At 40.2% G+C, this 17,106-nt stretch overlaps 1 protein-coding gene across 1 annotated transcript in view; it reads right to left on the bottom strand.

Moving 5' to 3' along the window:
- Window positions 1–321: 321 nt before the first annotated feature.
- Window positions 322–17,106, bottom strand: part of LOC126248956 (protein ERGIC-53) — a 94,451-nt gene continuing 77,666 nt past the window's right edge. The window contains exon 11 of the mRNA XM_049950490.1: window positions 322–3,137. Coding sequence (XP_049806447.1) covers window positions 3,101–3,137 — 37 coding nt within the window. The 3' untranslated portion in view covers window positions 322–3,100. The remainder of the gene's footprint in view (window positions 3,138–17,106) is intronic.

Below are 17,106 nucleotides of genomic sequence, written 5' to 3'. Positions count from 1 at the left end.
TTGCACCAATGTTAAGAATTCCTGTTAAATGGTACATTTTTCTATAACTAGCTGGGTAAATCACTTCAATGGTCACATCAAAGCAAGAGCATACCAGCTTTAATAGGACAATACCTAGTCAAGTACTGTGGTGTTCAAATTTCTCTTCTGGTTGAAGGCAGCTTTATCTTTGGCAAATAAGTCTTAAATGTGGAAAGGTATGGCATAAATATTATGAAGTTTTACACTGACAAATAATAAGCAGAGAAATGTATTAATTGGGAAGTATCTACATGCACAAGTCTTGGAATGGAAGAAGGTGAGTGTAAATAAAAAGAGTCCTTTAACAAATATTGCACGCCAATTTTATTTGACTGTTTGTTCACTTCTGTTTACAACAGTCTACCTGAGACTCAATGAACAAATGGTGAGGTTCCAATGCCTACAGCACTGTTTACATAACGTCACTTAATTTTTACTTTCATTTGTCTGACAGAAAAACTGCGTTTACTGGAAATTTCTCTTTGTGGAAAGTAGCTACCTACGATGTATTTTGCCATAAGTAAAAGAGATACAATAAATGAGATATAAAATGAATATCACAAAATGAATTTTGTTAGACATGGTACTACTAAAAAAATTAAGATGTAATAACCCACAACACATTCATTTACAAACCACATTTGCTAATTTTGTGCAATACACAGCAGTCTTCATCAAACAATAATAAATACACATTTTTGACTATGTGGCAGTGTATGAATGGGTATACCAGATGCTACCATCTTAATTTTTCTTTGGGTTAAAATAGTGTTCAGAAAATATAGTAATTCTGAGTAAGTACAAAAATTTTAGATCCTTACACACCAAAGCCCAAAAGATCATCATTTACCCCATAACTTTGTGACAACTATTCTAACACCCTTTGAAAACAAATTCACACTGTAGTAGTAATTCTGAACAAGGGCTACATTATAGATACATAACAAGTTTCTAGAATTGCCATGCATGTTAATGTGTGTAAATTTCATGTTTTATTCATTTTTAGCTGCAGGATGAATAAATGGTCTTCAATGTGACAAGTAAATTATAACTAACAAAAAATTAGTATGAAATAATTTTCTAGCAGGAACAATCTGGTCCATACGAGAGTAACACCCAAAGCATTGCACTTTATCTCCCACTGTACAATAACCTAATTAACAGTGTTTATATATAACTCCTTACAAGGAAATAAGAAGGAACAGAGACAGCATTTTAAAAATTGCCAAACAGGAAAAATTCATGCACAACATAACACGGTAGGAGAGGATAACTGGTTGGAAATTGTTGAAGACAAAAGCTTCACTACGATTGCTGTGTATGTCACAAATTTGAAACAATTTTTTTTTTACATGTATTGCTGCTTTCACATTTTCACACGACTTGCTGTGGAATCAATGTTCAAAAACAAACTGCCACAAATCACAATCATCAATTAAACTCAGAAAACATTAAAGTTTTGGAAAATTATCATAGGAATTACATACAAGAGAACTAAATATCAGAAACATGGAGAGACAACCACAAGAAAAATGCAAAGAAAATTGTCACAACAAACAAATTCTACAACAGAAAAAACTAAGAACAAACAGAAAACGCAAAATGGATGGAAACAAATTCAAATGCATGTAATGGCACAGGAAGCAAACAATTTTGGTCAGAGGAAAAGTCACTTTTGAACCACAGAATACAAACTTACAGTAATGAAAAAAGTAAGTTTCAAAAATAAATTACTGACCATACAGTTGCTGCTACCACTAATACCAAGACAATGTTGAAATGGTAACACACTGTTACCTTAAATTCATTTAGCCCTAATTAAGTGAAAAACAGACCAACTGTGCTCCAGTGCTTCCTCATCAAATAATGAGAAAAACCAACAAATTACTTTATGAACACACACACACACACACACACACACACACACACACACACACATTTTTCAAACTGGAGAACAATATCCACTAACATACAATTCTGTTACACCTTTTAATAATTAAATTTATGTACACCAGGCCCTATGAAATGCATCTGTTAAAATATAATCACTCAGTACTACAACAGCATTACAAAATTTGCCACAGCTCAGAAAAATGCAAAAATATATGCATTTATTTATGTTGGAATGTCTGCAAAAACTTAAGGACTGCCCAAAGCAATGAAAGAATCTTACGATTACTCCCACTGATTACCTCTTCCAATTCTGAAGCTTCTCTCAGTGGGCTATTACATGTCAATCATAAACACACACTGGTTCTTGAATTAAAAGTTCACACTCATAATTCTGTTTCAGAACAACTATGTCAGAAGAGCACAAGTTTTCTTTGAAACACTAGAGCATCACAACCACATAACTTAAGAGAGGTATGTCTTCCTGAATGTGGAGACCATGCACAAATCTGCGTATACTGCCTGAAAATTGGCACCTTTTCTTGAATGTCCACATACTTAAAACTAAAAACTGTGATAATTGTGTCTTTTTCAGAAGCTTCCTCTGAGTGAGAAACATGGCCTTGGATTCTGTACTGTAACACACGTATGTTTTACAGCTCAAAACATCTCTTTACAATGAGAACTTCGAAGAGTGCGCGCGCGCACATACACGATTATCTGTGATGACTACAGTCAGCCAATAATGTAAGTTTAATTTTGTCATGTAGAAGGCCTAAAGTAAATTTTACACACATTTACAGGGCTCATTCCATATTGCTCTGAGCAGTCTCAGTAACAGGTACAGTGTTCAGAGAACAAAGAATTCTTTATTACCAATGGTGTTTGAAATATTGATCTTATTTTGTCTCTTACGATATGGGAATTAAGATGAATATGGGCAAAAAAAACATCGGTAAAAGAACTGTGTATTGTCTGTCATGGCATGAATTACAATCATTTAAAAAAAGCTTCTGTCAATAATGGAACAAATGTAATACCCTAGATACTATTTAGTGTTCAAACTTAACAGCCTTTTACTCTTTATTATCACAGGTCCCATCCTCCGTTACTTCATGAACACAACATTGCCATTACTACAGTTTCTCCACTTCTTTGGAAGCCTTCTGTCGAGCACAAATCACAGAAGTTAAAAGAACTTCTTTGCCTGTGCTTCTTTGTTGTCCCTGAAAATAAATTTACGGAATCAAAGCAGGGAAATACATCAATTTAAACAATAAAGTCGTAACAGCTCCCAATAGGAGGTTTTACAAAGGTTTAGAATGGGTGTTTTACCTGTGTATGCACATAACAAGTAGATTTCACATATATCTATCAAATTTCACCTGTATTTGTAGGAAAGTTCACCATTCAGTTTTCATTTTCATGCTGTTCAATATTTATGACTTATCTCCTGAACTATGTGTTGCAGAGTGATTCAACTTCTCTAGTACATTCAATGGTATTTGTGAATACTGTCTGCAATGTGTATCATGAATACATTTAGTAGTAAAGAAGTAATAACAAATTAAAACATTGTGCTTTACGCGGCAGTTTTACTGCATGAACAGTGGAAATGCAGTATGTGATAACCTTTTTTTCCTTTCATCATTTTGCTGGGGCTGACAGTGAGAAAAAGTTTCACAAAGGTTTGAAATTATGTGTACAATTTGTTGCAAGTCACTAAGTGGATTCTCAAATACTGGGTGACTAAATTATGGATATTTGCACATTGTGGGCTACACTGCTCTATCACCTCCTCCCTTTTGATACATAGGTGTTCCTTAACCCTACAGCGATCCTTTCCAAAGAGTAAATGATAGGTGAAGTAAGTTCGGTTGAAATCGGTAAAGTGGTTCAGGAGGAGATGTAGAACATACAGGGCTATTACAAATGATTGAAGCGATTTCATAAATTCACTGTAGCTCCATTCATTGGCATATGGTCACGACACACTACAGATACATAGAAAAACTCAAAGTTTTGTTCGGCTGAAGCCACACTTAAGGTTTCTGCCGCCAGAGCGCTCGAGAGCGCAGTGAGACAAATTGGCGACAGGAGCCGAGAAAGCGTATGTCGTGCTTGGAATGCACTCACATCAGTCAGTCATAACAGTGCAACGACACTTCAGGACGAAGTTCAACAAAGATCCACCAACTGCTAACTCCATTCGGCGATGGTATGCGCAGTTTAAAGCTTCTGGATGCCTCTGTAAGGGGAAATCAACGGGTCGGCCTGCAGTGAGCGAAGAAATGATTGAACGCGTGCGGGCAAGTTTCACGCGTAGCCGCGGAAGTCGACGAATAAAGCAAGCAGGGAGCTAAACGTACCACAGCCGACGGTTTGGAAAATCTTACGGAAAAGGCTAAAGCAGAAGCCTTACCGTTTACAATTGCTACAAGCCCTGCCACCCGATGACAAAGTCAAACGCTTTGAATTTTCGGCGCGGTTGCAACAGCTCATGAAAGAAGATGCGTTCAGTGCGAAACTTGTTTTCAGTGATGAAGCAACATTTTTTCTTAATGGTGAAGTGAACAGACACAATGTGCGAATCTGGGCGGTAGAGAATCCTCATGCATTCGTGCAGCAAATTCGCAATTCACCAAAAGTTAACGTGTTTTGTGCAATCTCACGGTTTTAAGTTTACGGCCCCTTTTTCTTCTGCGAAAAAAACGTTACAGGACACGTGTATCTGGACATGCTGGAAAATTGGCTCATGCCCACAACTGGAGACCGACAGCGCCGACTTCATCTTTCAACAGGATGGTGCTCCACCGCACTTCCATCATGATGTTCGGCATTTCTTAAACAGGAGATTGGAAAACTGATGGATCGGTCGAGGTGGAGATCATGATCAGCAATTCATGTCATGGCCTCCACGCTCTCCCGACTTAACCCCACGCGATTTCTTTCTGTGGGGTTATGTGAAAGATTCAGTGTTTAAACCTCCTCTACCAAGAAACGTGCCAGAACTGCGAGCTCGCATCAATGATGCTTTCAAACTCATTGATGGGGACATGCTGCGCCGAGTGTGGGAGGAACTTTATTATCGGCTTGATGTCTGCTGAATCACTAAAGGGGCACATATCGGACATTTGTGAATGCCTAAAAAAACTTTGAGTTTTTGTATGTGTGTGCAAAGCATTGTGAAAATATCTCAAATAATAAAGTTATTGTAGAGCTGTGAAATCGCTTCAATCATTTGTAATAACCCTGTACATACATATTTATATGTACATCAATTTGTGTAAGAAGTATGGATTCTTCTGAGAAACTGTTTACCATGACGCTTTATGCATGTTTGCTAAATATTACTGATGAACACCACAACCACATGGAAACAGGAAAAACGTTTATTTGCATGACAGTATCAGGTTGATACAATTTTGAAACTGAGTTCATCTGTCACCAAAATAAAGTTAACTGTTGCACGAAATGATTCTTTCTTAGGAAAGTAAAGACAGCAGGAAACATTAAGATAAAAGTTGTAATGAAATGCCAACAGCAGATGAGACCTGCAGAAGCCGCAAATTACAGGTAGCAGAATGGACAATCAACAAATGGCTACCACATTCAATAAATAAAAGACAGGAATTATTGAACATATACAATGACATTGCCTTTACAAGTCATAATTAAGAAGGAACGTGGGAAGTTTTACTTCACAAGCCAGTAATAATCGAACAGCACTTGCAATTACAGCACCACAAGCTAACCCGGCAATGCTTTGCAACTGTTAAAAATGTATGGGAACTGAATATATGTCCTAAACTACACTTTCCTCCCAATGTCTATTCACCCCCCCCCCCCCCCCACCCAATCTGTACGCGAGAGTTCCACACTCCTAAACATCCCTAGGTCCACTGTTTCCAGTGTGATAGTGAAGTGGAAGAGTGAAGGGACACATACAGTACAAAAGCATACAGGCCGAACTCGTCTGTTGACTGACAGACTGCAGACAGTTGAAGAGGGTTGTAATATGTAATAGCCAGGCATCTATCCAGACCATCACACAGGAACTCCAAACTGCATCAGGATCCATTGCCAGTACTATGACAGTTAGGCAAGAGGTGAGAAAACTTTGATTTCATGGTCGAGCGGCTGCTCATAAGCCACCCATCACGCCAGTAAATGCCAAATGACGCCTCACTTGGTGTCAGGAGCGTAAACATTGGATGACTGAACAGTGGAAAAATGTTCTGTGGAGTGACGAATCATGGTACACAATGTGGTGATCCGTTGGCAGGGTGTGGGTATGGTAAATGCCTAGAAAAGTCATCTGCCAGCATGTGTAGTGCCAACAGTAAAAATCAGAAGCGGTGATGTTTTGGTGTGCTTATGTTTTTCATGGAGGGGGCTTGCATCCCTTGTTCTTTTTCATGGCACTGTCACAGCACAGGCCTACATTGATGTTTTAAGCACCTTCTTGCTTCCCAATGTTTAAGAGCGATTCGGGGATGGCGACTGCATCTCTCAACATGGTCGAGCACCAGTTCATAATGCACAGGCTTCATTGGAGTGGTTACACGACAATAACATCCCTGTAATGGACTGGCCTGCAGAGTCCTAACCTGAATCCTACAGAACACCTCTGGGGTGTTTTTGAACACAGACTTCGTGCCAGGCCTCACTGACCGACATCAATACCTCTCCTCAGTGCAGCACTCCATGAAGAAAGGGCTGACATTCCCCAAGAAACCTTCCAGCACCTGACTGAACGTATGCCTGCGAAAGAAGAAGCTGTCATCAAGGCTAAGGGTGGGCCAACACCATACTGAATTCCAGCATTACCGATGAAGGGCGCCACAAACTTCGTCATTTTCAGCCATGTGTCCGGATACTTTTGATCACATAGTGTAGTTGGAGACATTTGAAAACGGAAATGCTGAGATGCATTTGATGGGCTTGTGCTACAATTTAGCAAACCATACTCATTTTTATTAATCGCAGTTTTCTAACTGGTAGGATGATACTGTGAAGCCATACACTAACTCTGAAGTTTGTCAAAGTTAATTTGACTGACTACTACAGCCCACAAATGGAGACTTATCAAGCATACTCTGGCACTAACACTAATAAATATCCAAAAGAATAGCTGATAATTGTCATAAAATCATTATAAGATACTTAAAAATGGTTTCTATTTGGTGAAATAAACAATGTTCTGCAATGATAAAAAGGAAACAGGAGTATGTCTATAAATTGGTATGTGCTGAAGAGAGAAGCCTGTAGATAACACAGAATGGACTCTCAAGACCATACTAACACTTTCCTGAAACAGGTCCCACTACAGAAGAAACAGGGCCTCGTTTACACAAACACAGTACTTGTCATTTCTGAACCACGAGGGACTTAAAAATGATCAACTGAGAAATATAAGGAAGGGAAAGTGATACTTAAACAATGAATTGTTCACATGCAAACGAGTCATGGTAGAATGCATGTATTAAATACTTGTGCAGAATTTAGAATGGAGGTGATGGTCGTGTTACTCACTCATGGAGTTAATGTTATGGACTCTGGTGTCAAAGTATACTTTTTGACAACTGGCAAGTGTAAAAAGTTAACTGTATTCATTGCAGAAGCATTTGAATAGAGTAATGTAGCGAAGGCAACTAGTGACTGATATTGTAAGAACAATTAAAGGCCATTAATGAAAAAAAAAACTCTCATATTGTATGAAGGTTGTGAAAGTGGGAGTTTAAGGCAAAGAGCTGTTCAGCAAAGCAGTTCCTTTTCCTTGTTACTCTTCATTACACTGATGGACACAATCGAGAAAGACATCAAGGAAGTAGAAAATTTAGATCTCAATGATTTTGCTTTTGCTTTTGTGGATGACATCACCATTTGGGGAGAGACGGAAATGGAGGTTCAGAGACTGGATTATGTTGTAGCACCATACAGCGAGACCTTCAGAGATGGTGATCCAGGTTGCTGTACACACCGATACCTCTAATACCTAGTAACACATCCTCTTGCATTGATGCATGCCTGTATTCATAATGGCATACTATCCTCAAAGTTCATCAAGGTACTGCCGGTCCAGCTTGTCCCACTCCTCAACAGCCATTCGGTGTATATCCCTCAGAGTGGTCGGTGGGTCACGTTGTCCATGAACAGTCATTTACAATCAATCCCAGGCATGTTCGAAAGGGTTCATGTCTGAAAACATGCTGGCCACTAGTCGAGTGATGTCATTATCCTGAAGGAAGTCATTCACAAGAAGTGCACGATGGGGCCTTGAATTGTCATCCATGAAGATGAATGCCTCGCCAATATGCTGCCGATATGGTTGCACTATCGGTCGGAGGATGGCATTCACGTATCTACAGCCATTACGACGCCTTTCATGACCACAAGTAGCGTACATGGGCCCCACATAATGCCATCCCAAAACAGCAGGGAGCCCCCCCACCTTGCTACACTCGCTGGACAGTGTGTCTAAGACGTTCAGCCTGACCGGGTTGCATCCAAACAAGTCTCTGACGATTGTTTGGTTGAAGGCATATACGACACTGATCAGTGAAGAGAACGTGATGTCGACCCTGAACGGTCCATTCGGCTTGTTGCTGCACCCATCTGTACCACGCTGCGTGGTGTGGTTGCAAAGATGGACCTCGCCATAGAAGTTCGGAGTGAAGTTGTGCATCATGCAACCTATTGCATACAGTTTGTGTCACAACACAACATCCTATGGCTGCACGCAAAGCATTATTCAACATGGTGAGGTGGTTGTCAGGGTTCTTCCAAGCCATAATCCACAGGTAGCAGTCATCCACTGCAGTAGTAGCCCTTGGGCAGCCTGAGCGAGACATGTCATCGACAGTTCCTGTCTCTCTGTATCTCCTCCATGTCCGAACAACATCGCTTTGGTTTACTCTGAGACGCCTGGACACTTCCCTTGTTGAGAGCCCTTCCTGGCACAAAATAACAATATGGACATGATCGAACCACGGTACTGACCGGCTAGGTATGGTTGAACTATAAACAACACGAGCCGTGTACCTCTTTCCTAGTGGAATGACTGGAACTGGTCGGTTGTCCGACCTGCTCCGTCCAACAGGTGCTGCTCATGCATAATTGTTTACATCTTTGGGTGGGTTTAGTGACATTTCTGAACAGTCAAAGGGACTGTGTCTGTGGTATAATATCCATAGTCAACATCCATCTTCAGGAGTTCTGGGAACTGGGGTGATGCAAAACTTTTTTTAATATGTGTATGTAAGGAGATATCTATAGGTAACCTTAACCATGGAGGAAAGAATAAGTGCTGCAAGATTGAAGTGGTTAGGTCACATGAAGCACATGCACCTGCCTAACTCCATGTCAGTATTTGGTGATGGAAGTACCAGGAGGAAGACTGACTGGGTGGCCCAGGAAGGGATGGGCAGATGAGGTTAATGAAGATTTCAGTAGGAGAGGAGTAACATGGAATGCAGTTGAGAGAGAAAAGTTGTACCAGGGCAGAAATCAATGACGACGGCGACGACTACTACTACACCACAGAGTTGAGAGGGTATTCCTTGTTAGCCATGTTGTAGAAGAACTGTAAAACTAACTATAGAGAAAAATATGTTTCATGGCTTATCAAGTCACCCACTCTTTATTCCTCCCTCTGGCATTGTCTTCTTCACTATTTTCCGTGCACTGTTCTGTCACTGTCCAATAAGCTCCAGCGCCAGTGTGTCCCTCTCTTAATCTCTGCCACTGTGTTCCTCTCTTTCTCTCACATTGCCATTGTCTTCTTCATTCTTTCTATAACACAACCACTGTCTACCATCTTCCAGTACTTGCTGCTTTTTCATCTCTCTGCCACTGCCACTGTGTCTTCTCTCTCTGCATAAAAAAAGTGCCAATATGTTGGCATGCCAAAATTTTTGGGAGAATTTTTGAAAGTGCTGAGGAAGGTAGAATGTAGCAGCTGGTACCCCACTGGTACTCAGAGTATTTTAAATAAACAGGAACACATTCGCATTTCTTCGCCATGTACCTCATACGCAAAGAAATGTATTTGTCAGTAAAATTTATATAGTTTACTGAAGTGAAACTGAAATAATACAAAACTAATTTTACAGCTCAAACCAGATTTTATGTGCAAAGCAATATTGCATGTGCTTCAGTACTACAACATGGGGGCCCCAGAACTCCTTTATGATAACAGTTACACTTAACAACACATTTCTCTGTGCTATGTCACTTTATAAACTACGTTTTTGCCGCACACTGGATTTTATGTCCATATTTTACAAGTACAGGTGGGGTAATTTTGAACCTCTGTATCCCGAAAAGGGATAAAGAAATCTTACACGATAGTTCGAGATTGGGGTCTTTGGAACACATAATAAAACTTACAGCCATTTGCTATGCATAGCCATCTCAGAATCCAGGCTGGGTTTTGACCTGCTGGTGATGGTGAAAATATAGTAAAAAACTAATTTGTGGGGTTTTCCCAAGGAACTTTCAATGAACTAATGGTGCCTCTAAGTCCCACCAAGCCCACCATAGACCATACCAAATGCAAAAAGAACCATCCGCTTTGCTCCATTTGCCTAAGGAGGAGGAAGTGTGTAATATTCATACTTTGACCAAATATGTAGGATACTGAAACTACAATGATCATTCTGTTGGGTATATGAATGATCCCTCGTCTAAGGGCTACCCAAAACACTTAACCCCTTCCTTTGTATCACAATGAACCTGTGGTATAACCACCAGGCAATCCTGTTTTTACACATGGTGTTTTGGAACATATTAAGTATGTAAGCTGTCGCAAGTATACCAATTTGTACACCAAGATACCATCACATTCATTTCAGTTACCAGCATTTCGATACTGCTGTGTGTGATATTGTCAGTAAACATAAAGCTGTATGTCTGACTCTTTGAACTCTTCATAAGGGACATTTAGCCACCACTTTGACAAGGTATTTGAATGGTTTATGGCAGGGATATTACGCAACATAATTCCACTGCCTCCTGAAACATGTATACTTTAGGGCAAAACAGTGCCGATCGTGAGGAAAGAAGACACTTTTTTTCAATTGTTTGTGTACTTAAAAGAACAATACAAGTGTCAATAATTACTGTCAGTTTCCCTTTACAAATCACATTCAAAATTACAATAAGAATTTTTAGTGAGTTTCCTTTGAAAGGAACCATTTTGGCATCACCTTACAAAATTTAGAGAAACCTTGGAAATCCTAAACCTGGATGGCCAAATGGGAATTTGAACCCTCGTCCTCCTCAACAGGAGTCTAGTGTGTTGCAACTGCCCATCACAATAAGTGTAGGCCTACAGAATGTACCCCACTGCATATTAAGTTTTTCTTAAACTATTCACTGAACAGTATGCACCTGCCAAAAGAATGTTCTTCACTTCGTTCACTTCTCACTGGCCCCACCCTTCTCACTTGAGCATGGCCACTGGGAAGAGCCACAGTATCAATACTTCTGAAAACAATGTTCCAAAGGGTATTTTTCACATGGGGAAACTTAAGAAGTACTTCTGAACCTTAAATTGAATGTATCATAACTGTGTATAAGGCAGGTAGGTGAGCAAGAGCCCTGACACTCAGTCACTTGCTTACTTGGCAGTGAGCACCTGTTGTAAAATGGGGTTGGCAGATGTCATTACGTAGCTCTGGGGGTGGGCTAACAATACACTGAACTTAACTGTGGTCATTCTTACACAGCAGAGCCTTAGACACAAGTGTTTACACATATGTCGCAGCTCTTTTAAAACTGATACAAAGTACAATGATGGCTGGGTTAAGAATTTTAAAGCAAAGGTCATATGCACCAACATCATTTTACAATATGTCAGTGCAAAATGCCTGTGGGTTTATGGTGCGTATAGTGTCTTGGTATGCTTAGTGTAGGCCTATTTCAAAGTTCTGAAAACAAAAAAAATCAGTTTGTAATAACATGAAAATATCTTTCATGCAAAAGATTATGGACACTTGGAAGGCAAAGAGTGAGAACTGGGGGTGCAAAAATAAAAGGAACTGTTAAAGTGATTTGACTGAAAAAGTATTCATCATATGGGAGCAGATAAATAAATGCCTGAATAATTTTCCCCAGAACATTTTCAATATGAAAGTAAGTTTTTTGATTTCAGGAGGAAAACTCAGCAAATGCATCCACAATTTCTTACAAGTTACCATATTGTTTTTCAGACTGCCAAAGCATTATGCTGTTTCACTGAAGGAGAGTTTATGAAGCCATGTTTAATATCTGCAGCTGAGTATATAGCTCCTGAGAGAATAAGTGTTTCAGGCAGTCTGCCTCATTCTACAGTTCAGCACACAATAAAAAAAGCTAATAACATTTTAGATGAGCTAATGGTTCTTGCAAAACAGTACAGATGTTTCCGATATTGCTCAGATGGTGATTTACATTAGATAAATTCACTATGGAGACTGAAACGGAGGGTAAATTACCTTTCCTTGACGTCTTGGTGAAGAGAAGGGCTGACGGCACCCTAGGTCATGGGGTGTATCGGAAGACAACGCACACTGATCTGTATTTGCACGCAGACAGCTGCCACCACCCTTCACAGAGGAATGGGGTACTTAAAACTCTAGTACATAGGGCGCGCACTATCTCTGACGCAGAGAGTCTACCCCAGGAATTGGAACATCTGAGAACTGTATTTCGAAAAAATGGGTACTCAGAGTGGCAGATTCAACGTGCTCTCCGCCCAACCACTGCAGCACAACCTGTTGAGATGGATGAAGTCACGAGGGAGGATGTAGGCACTGCATTTATTCCATACACAGGCGCAATCTCGGGGAAAATCGCCCGCATTCTGAAGAAACACCGGGTCGGAACTGTGTTTTGTCCTCCAAATAAAACTCGTGCACTGGTGGGGAGCGCCAAAGATGGCCTCGGTTTGAGGAAGGCCGGCGTGTACCAGATTCCGTGTCAATGTGGCAAGTCGTATATTGGTCAGACGATGCGTACCATCGAGGATCGATGCCGTGAACACCAGAGGCACACTCGACTGATGTATCCAAGCAAGTCGGCGGTCGCTGAACATTGTTTGTCAGAAAATCACGCCATGGAGTATGACCGCACGAGGATTCTGGTACAGACGTCGAGATACTGGGACAGCGTTGTTAAAGAGGCCATCGAAATTCGCGCCAATGACGACCTCATAAACCGTGACTGTGGCTATAATCTTAGCAAGGCTTGGGAACCAGCGATTGGGTTAATCAAGAGTAAATTGAGCAAACATATAGTTGTGACGACTACGGCAGACAGAGCCATCACACCGACGTCATCTCAGACGCCATCGCAATCTGTTCCACCGCGCGACCGAACCCAGTTCCCTCTGAGCAGCCATAGCGTACGGATCTCCGTGCCGGCACGTTCACAGGAGCTCAGTCCGTCAGTTCACCTGATGATGGCGACATGTATGATCGCCGAAATATTGTGCCCGTTGGACACTATAGACCGGCAGCACACCCGTAGATATTTTGATAATAGGTCTCATGTTCATAAGAGGACTTGGTTCCATTGAAGGACACTGCAACAGGGACACAGATTTTGTGTACGTGCACGAAAGTGTTGACAGTATGGTTCTGCAATGAGGCGTCTCACTTCTTTGGCTACAGATAGTGCAGTGGCTACGGCTGGTCAAAATCTCAGTTTTATGGCACTTTTATGAGAAATGCGAAAATCATTATCTGCTCCACATGAGATTTTTTCAACACACTGTATTCTCACTGCTTTCTCCACCATAAAAACTTATGTTCTAAGGAACTTGAATGTGAAGGAAGTGCTGAATGAGGTGACTCTTAACAACTAATTTCATCTGCCATCGTGCTCTCAGACATCTCTAGTTCAAAGCCTTTTTGGAAAACTTGGAAAGCAGTTATGAGGAATCATATGTGACAGCGAAATATGGTGGTTGAGTCAAGGTAAAGTCCTTGAGAAATTTTTGAACTTCGCAATGAAATACATATATTGTTGGAAACCAGTCTTAAGCCTGTTGCAGAACTGAAAAATTAATGGCCGATAGCAGATTTAGCATTCCTCTGTGATATTATGCACCATCTAAATACACTACTGTGCGGTAAAAACATGTTAATTCCAGAGATGTATGACTGCATCGAGGGCTTTAAGATAAAACACACTGTGGTAAAGACAGCTAGGAAATGGGAGCACAGCTCATTTCTCCAAGTTGTTATCTTTACGTATGGGAGCACAGCCGAATTTTGAACACTATCAAAATATACTCATTGATCTCCTCCACAAATCTGAGATTTGTTACCAGGATTTTGAAAAGTCTGGTACTTAGCTGCCATACATTATTTGTTTCATAGATAGATGTAAATTTCATTTCACTGGCGTTTTCATTAATGTAATAGACTTAGAAAATACTGTTTGTCACAAAATGCATAAATGAGCCACTGTGAAGAGATACCTTTATGAATGTAACACATCATAATCTACCATAGGTAAACTATTATGTTCTGATTTCTCACGCCTACCCCCACCCCCTTTCCCCACAATTTGTCACCATGAGCTGGCTGGTGGTTCACTGCTGTAGCGCGAGCGTGAGCCAGCCCAAATAAGAAGGCCTTGTTATACAAACGTAGACACATATTGTGACAGCAAACTCTGTGTTTAAAATACTTCTTATATTCCAGTGCAACGTAAGTGCATGAAGGAGGTAAAGTCCATAGTCCCCCCCTCCATGCATATACTGTGCTTACCAAATTATGAAGTTTTTTCCCAAAGTCTAAAAATAAGGGGTCATCTTGTATTCACTGATTAAATTAATATAGGGGTTGTCTTACATCTACAGAAGAAGCTTTGGCTATTGAGGTTCCGTATAAATTTACCTTTTATAATTCTGAAGGGTAGGGATTAGCAGACAATAACTTTCGTTAGAATAGGCAGGAGATTTCCCAATACGCTAAAGCGCTCAATACAGTATCAATCTTGCTTGAACAATCGTGTGGTATTTGACTTGCGGCAGTAACGCAATGGATACGCAAGAAACTATGAACTAGCTGCTACAACAACCTAATGCTCTGCTTAAAAGACTGACAATTTTGTGAAACACAACAGGCAACAGCATCATATTTGATCAACTTACAGACATCTGTTGTCTTTGAACAGGTTTGCAATAAAAGTTCTCATACATGTATGGATACTGCATACATAGAGTTTATGCTGCTTTTTAAGTAAAGGTAACATTCAAAGGTTAAAATCTTGTCTTTCAAAAACCATTAATTGATTTTGAACTCAAGACAACATTTTATTTGGTTATGAGAAACTAAAGATTTGTGAAGTGGGTTGCATCTGAGAAATTTTGTCACTGTTCACATATTAGAATACCGGAGAAAGACTTTACCATCTCTTAATCAGCTTTAAAATCCGATGGTGACATTCAGATGAAACGAGAAAGAAAATAGATCCAGAATTAAATGTCTAACAAATGAAACAAATCACATTAAACTGACTGCAATTGTTGTTGCATTACACCAGAAGGACCGGTTGTGGAGATAGTACCAGCAGACATCACTAGATCATGGGACAAGCTAAAGTTCGAGAATTGGACCGATCGGTCAGTGTGATCATTTCTTTATGTATTAGTCGCTGTTGTTACATATGACCTCCACTTTAGAAGATATTGCAGTCCATGTTTCACAGTTGCTCCAGCAAAACACTAAAGAAGGCTTAGCGGGGACCTATGACAACAGCTTGGCTGAGAACTATATTGTACGTGGGGGTGGGGTGTGGTGAGCAGGCAGCAAATTAAGTCTTGCTGCCAACCATGAGACTATATACTGCATACTTTGGCCTTTTACAAACAACTACGATGTCTTAACTGCAGTTTGTCTCAATCCATTTGTACTCTGAATCAAACTTGCTATAAAATTGGGCAAATACTCAACATTACATGTGTCTGCAGGAGATGCTGAAAGTCTACAGTGGGGCCAGTAGCATACTTACATGTTTCATGCAGCAATGTTGCCGATTGAGGGTGAAGTCTCAACTTTTCAGATGAAAAAGAAAAATATTTGTGGCAACTAATTTATTAGTTTCACAGCTGTCCTGTTAGGATGATGGTGGTGATTAAAAATAGTGGTAACACAGACGACAGGCTAAACAAAGAAGGCAGTGAAGATAAAAATTAATGTAGACAATTTCTTATTGTTTACACTATTTCTTGTTGTACTATCAACGCAGGCAATCAATAAATGGCATAATTTGAGAGTAGGTGTAATGTTAACTTTTTAGGCAGATACCTTACATCAACAAAAGTTCGTAACTTTGATCAGTCAGAATATATTAAGCGGATATTACACGACGATCAGCCGTGAATGGTACTGGTCTAGCGCGATAGCCATCTAGCGGTAGAACGAGCGAAGCTACAAAAATTAGCAGACACATTATCCGCGCGCCAGAATAGACAGCAGTTCTAAACTCCCATCAATCCCCGCATGCACACCAGGTACCAATACCTTGCGCATGCGCAGAAGGGGGTACCTCAGTGCTTTCTGCTTGTTATTTGCTTATTGTTTGGTGGCTAGTAGCCAATTTCAGTTTTCGCATTGGGGATTTTCCAAGTTTTTCTCAGTACATAGGTTTTCATAAACGTAGAAAAAAAAAGTTTTTCTGCCAATTGACTTTCTTTTATACTAGGTGTTTGTGAAAGCATTTTTTCTTTTGATTATTTCATATTACAGAAATAGAATGGAGCAGAGAGGCATTAAGTGTGTTAATTCAGGCATACAGTGACAAAAGGTGTCTATATGACCCGCTGTATCATAATATGGTATGTCAGCAATCGTTTCTTTCTGAGTAATACATGTATAACATTACATGGCGACTTTTGATTTGTATCTTAATGCCTCTTTATTTCAGCATGTCAGAAAAGAGAAACTGGCAGTGATGGCGAGAGAGTCCGTGCAGTTTCGCCTTGTGCGACAGACGATAACTGCAAAAGAATGAGTAGCACATAGCATTCCATTTCCCAAACTTGGAGAAACAACGCAAGTGCACCTTTAAGTATTGGTCCTTTAAAGTGTTGCAAATTGCAGTGCATACACCCACAACAACTTTTGAAATGGTGGGTTGTGCTGTTCTGTGGTTAATAACCAGACTCCTAAAAGATTCCCCAGTTGCCAGGAAACGTAATGT

The sequence above is a fragment of the Schistocerca nitens genome, chromosome 3 (genome assembly GCF_023898315.1).
Source record: "Schistocerca nitens isolate TAMUIC-IGC-003100 chromosome 3, iqSchNite1.1, whole genome shotgun sequence".
In the NCBI taxonomy this organism is placed as follows: domain Eukaryota; kingdom Metazoa; phylum Arthropoda; class Insecta; order Orthoptera; family Acrididae; genus Schistocerca; species Schistocerca nitens.
This window is presented reverse-complemented; position numbering and strand designations above follow the sequence as displayed.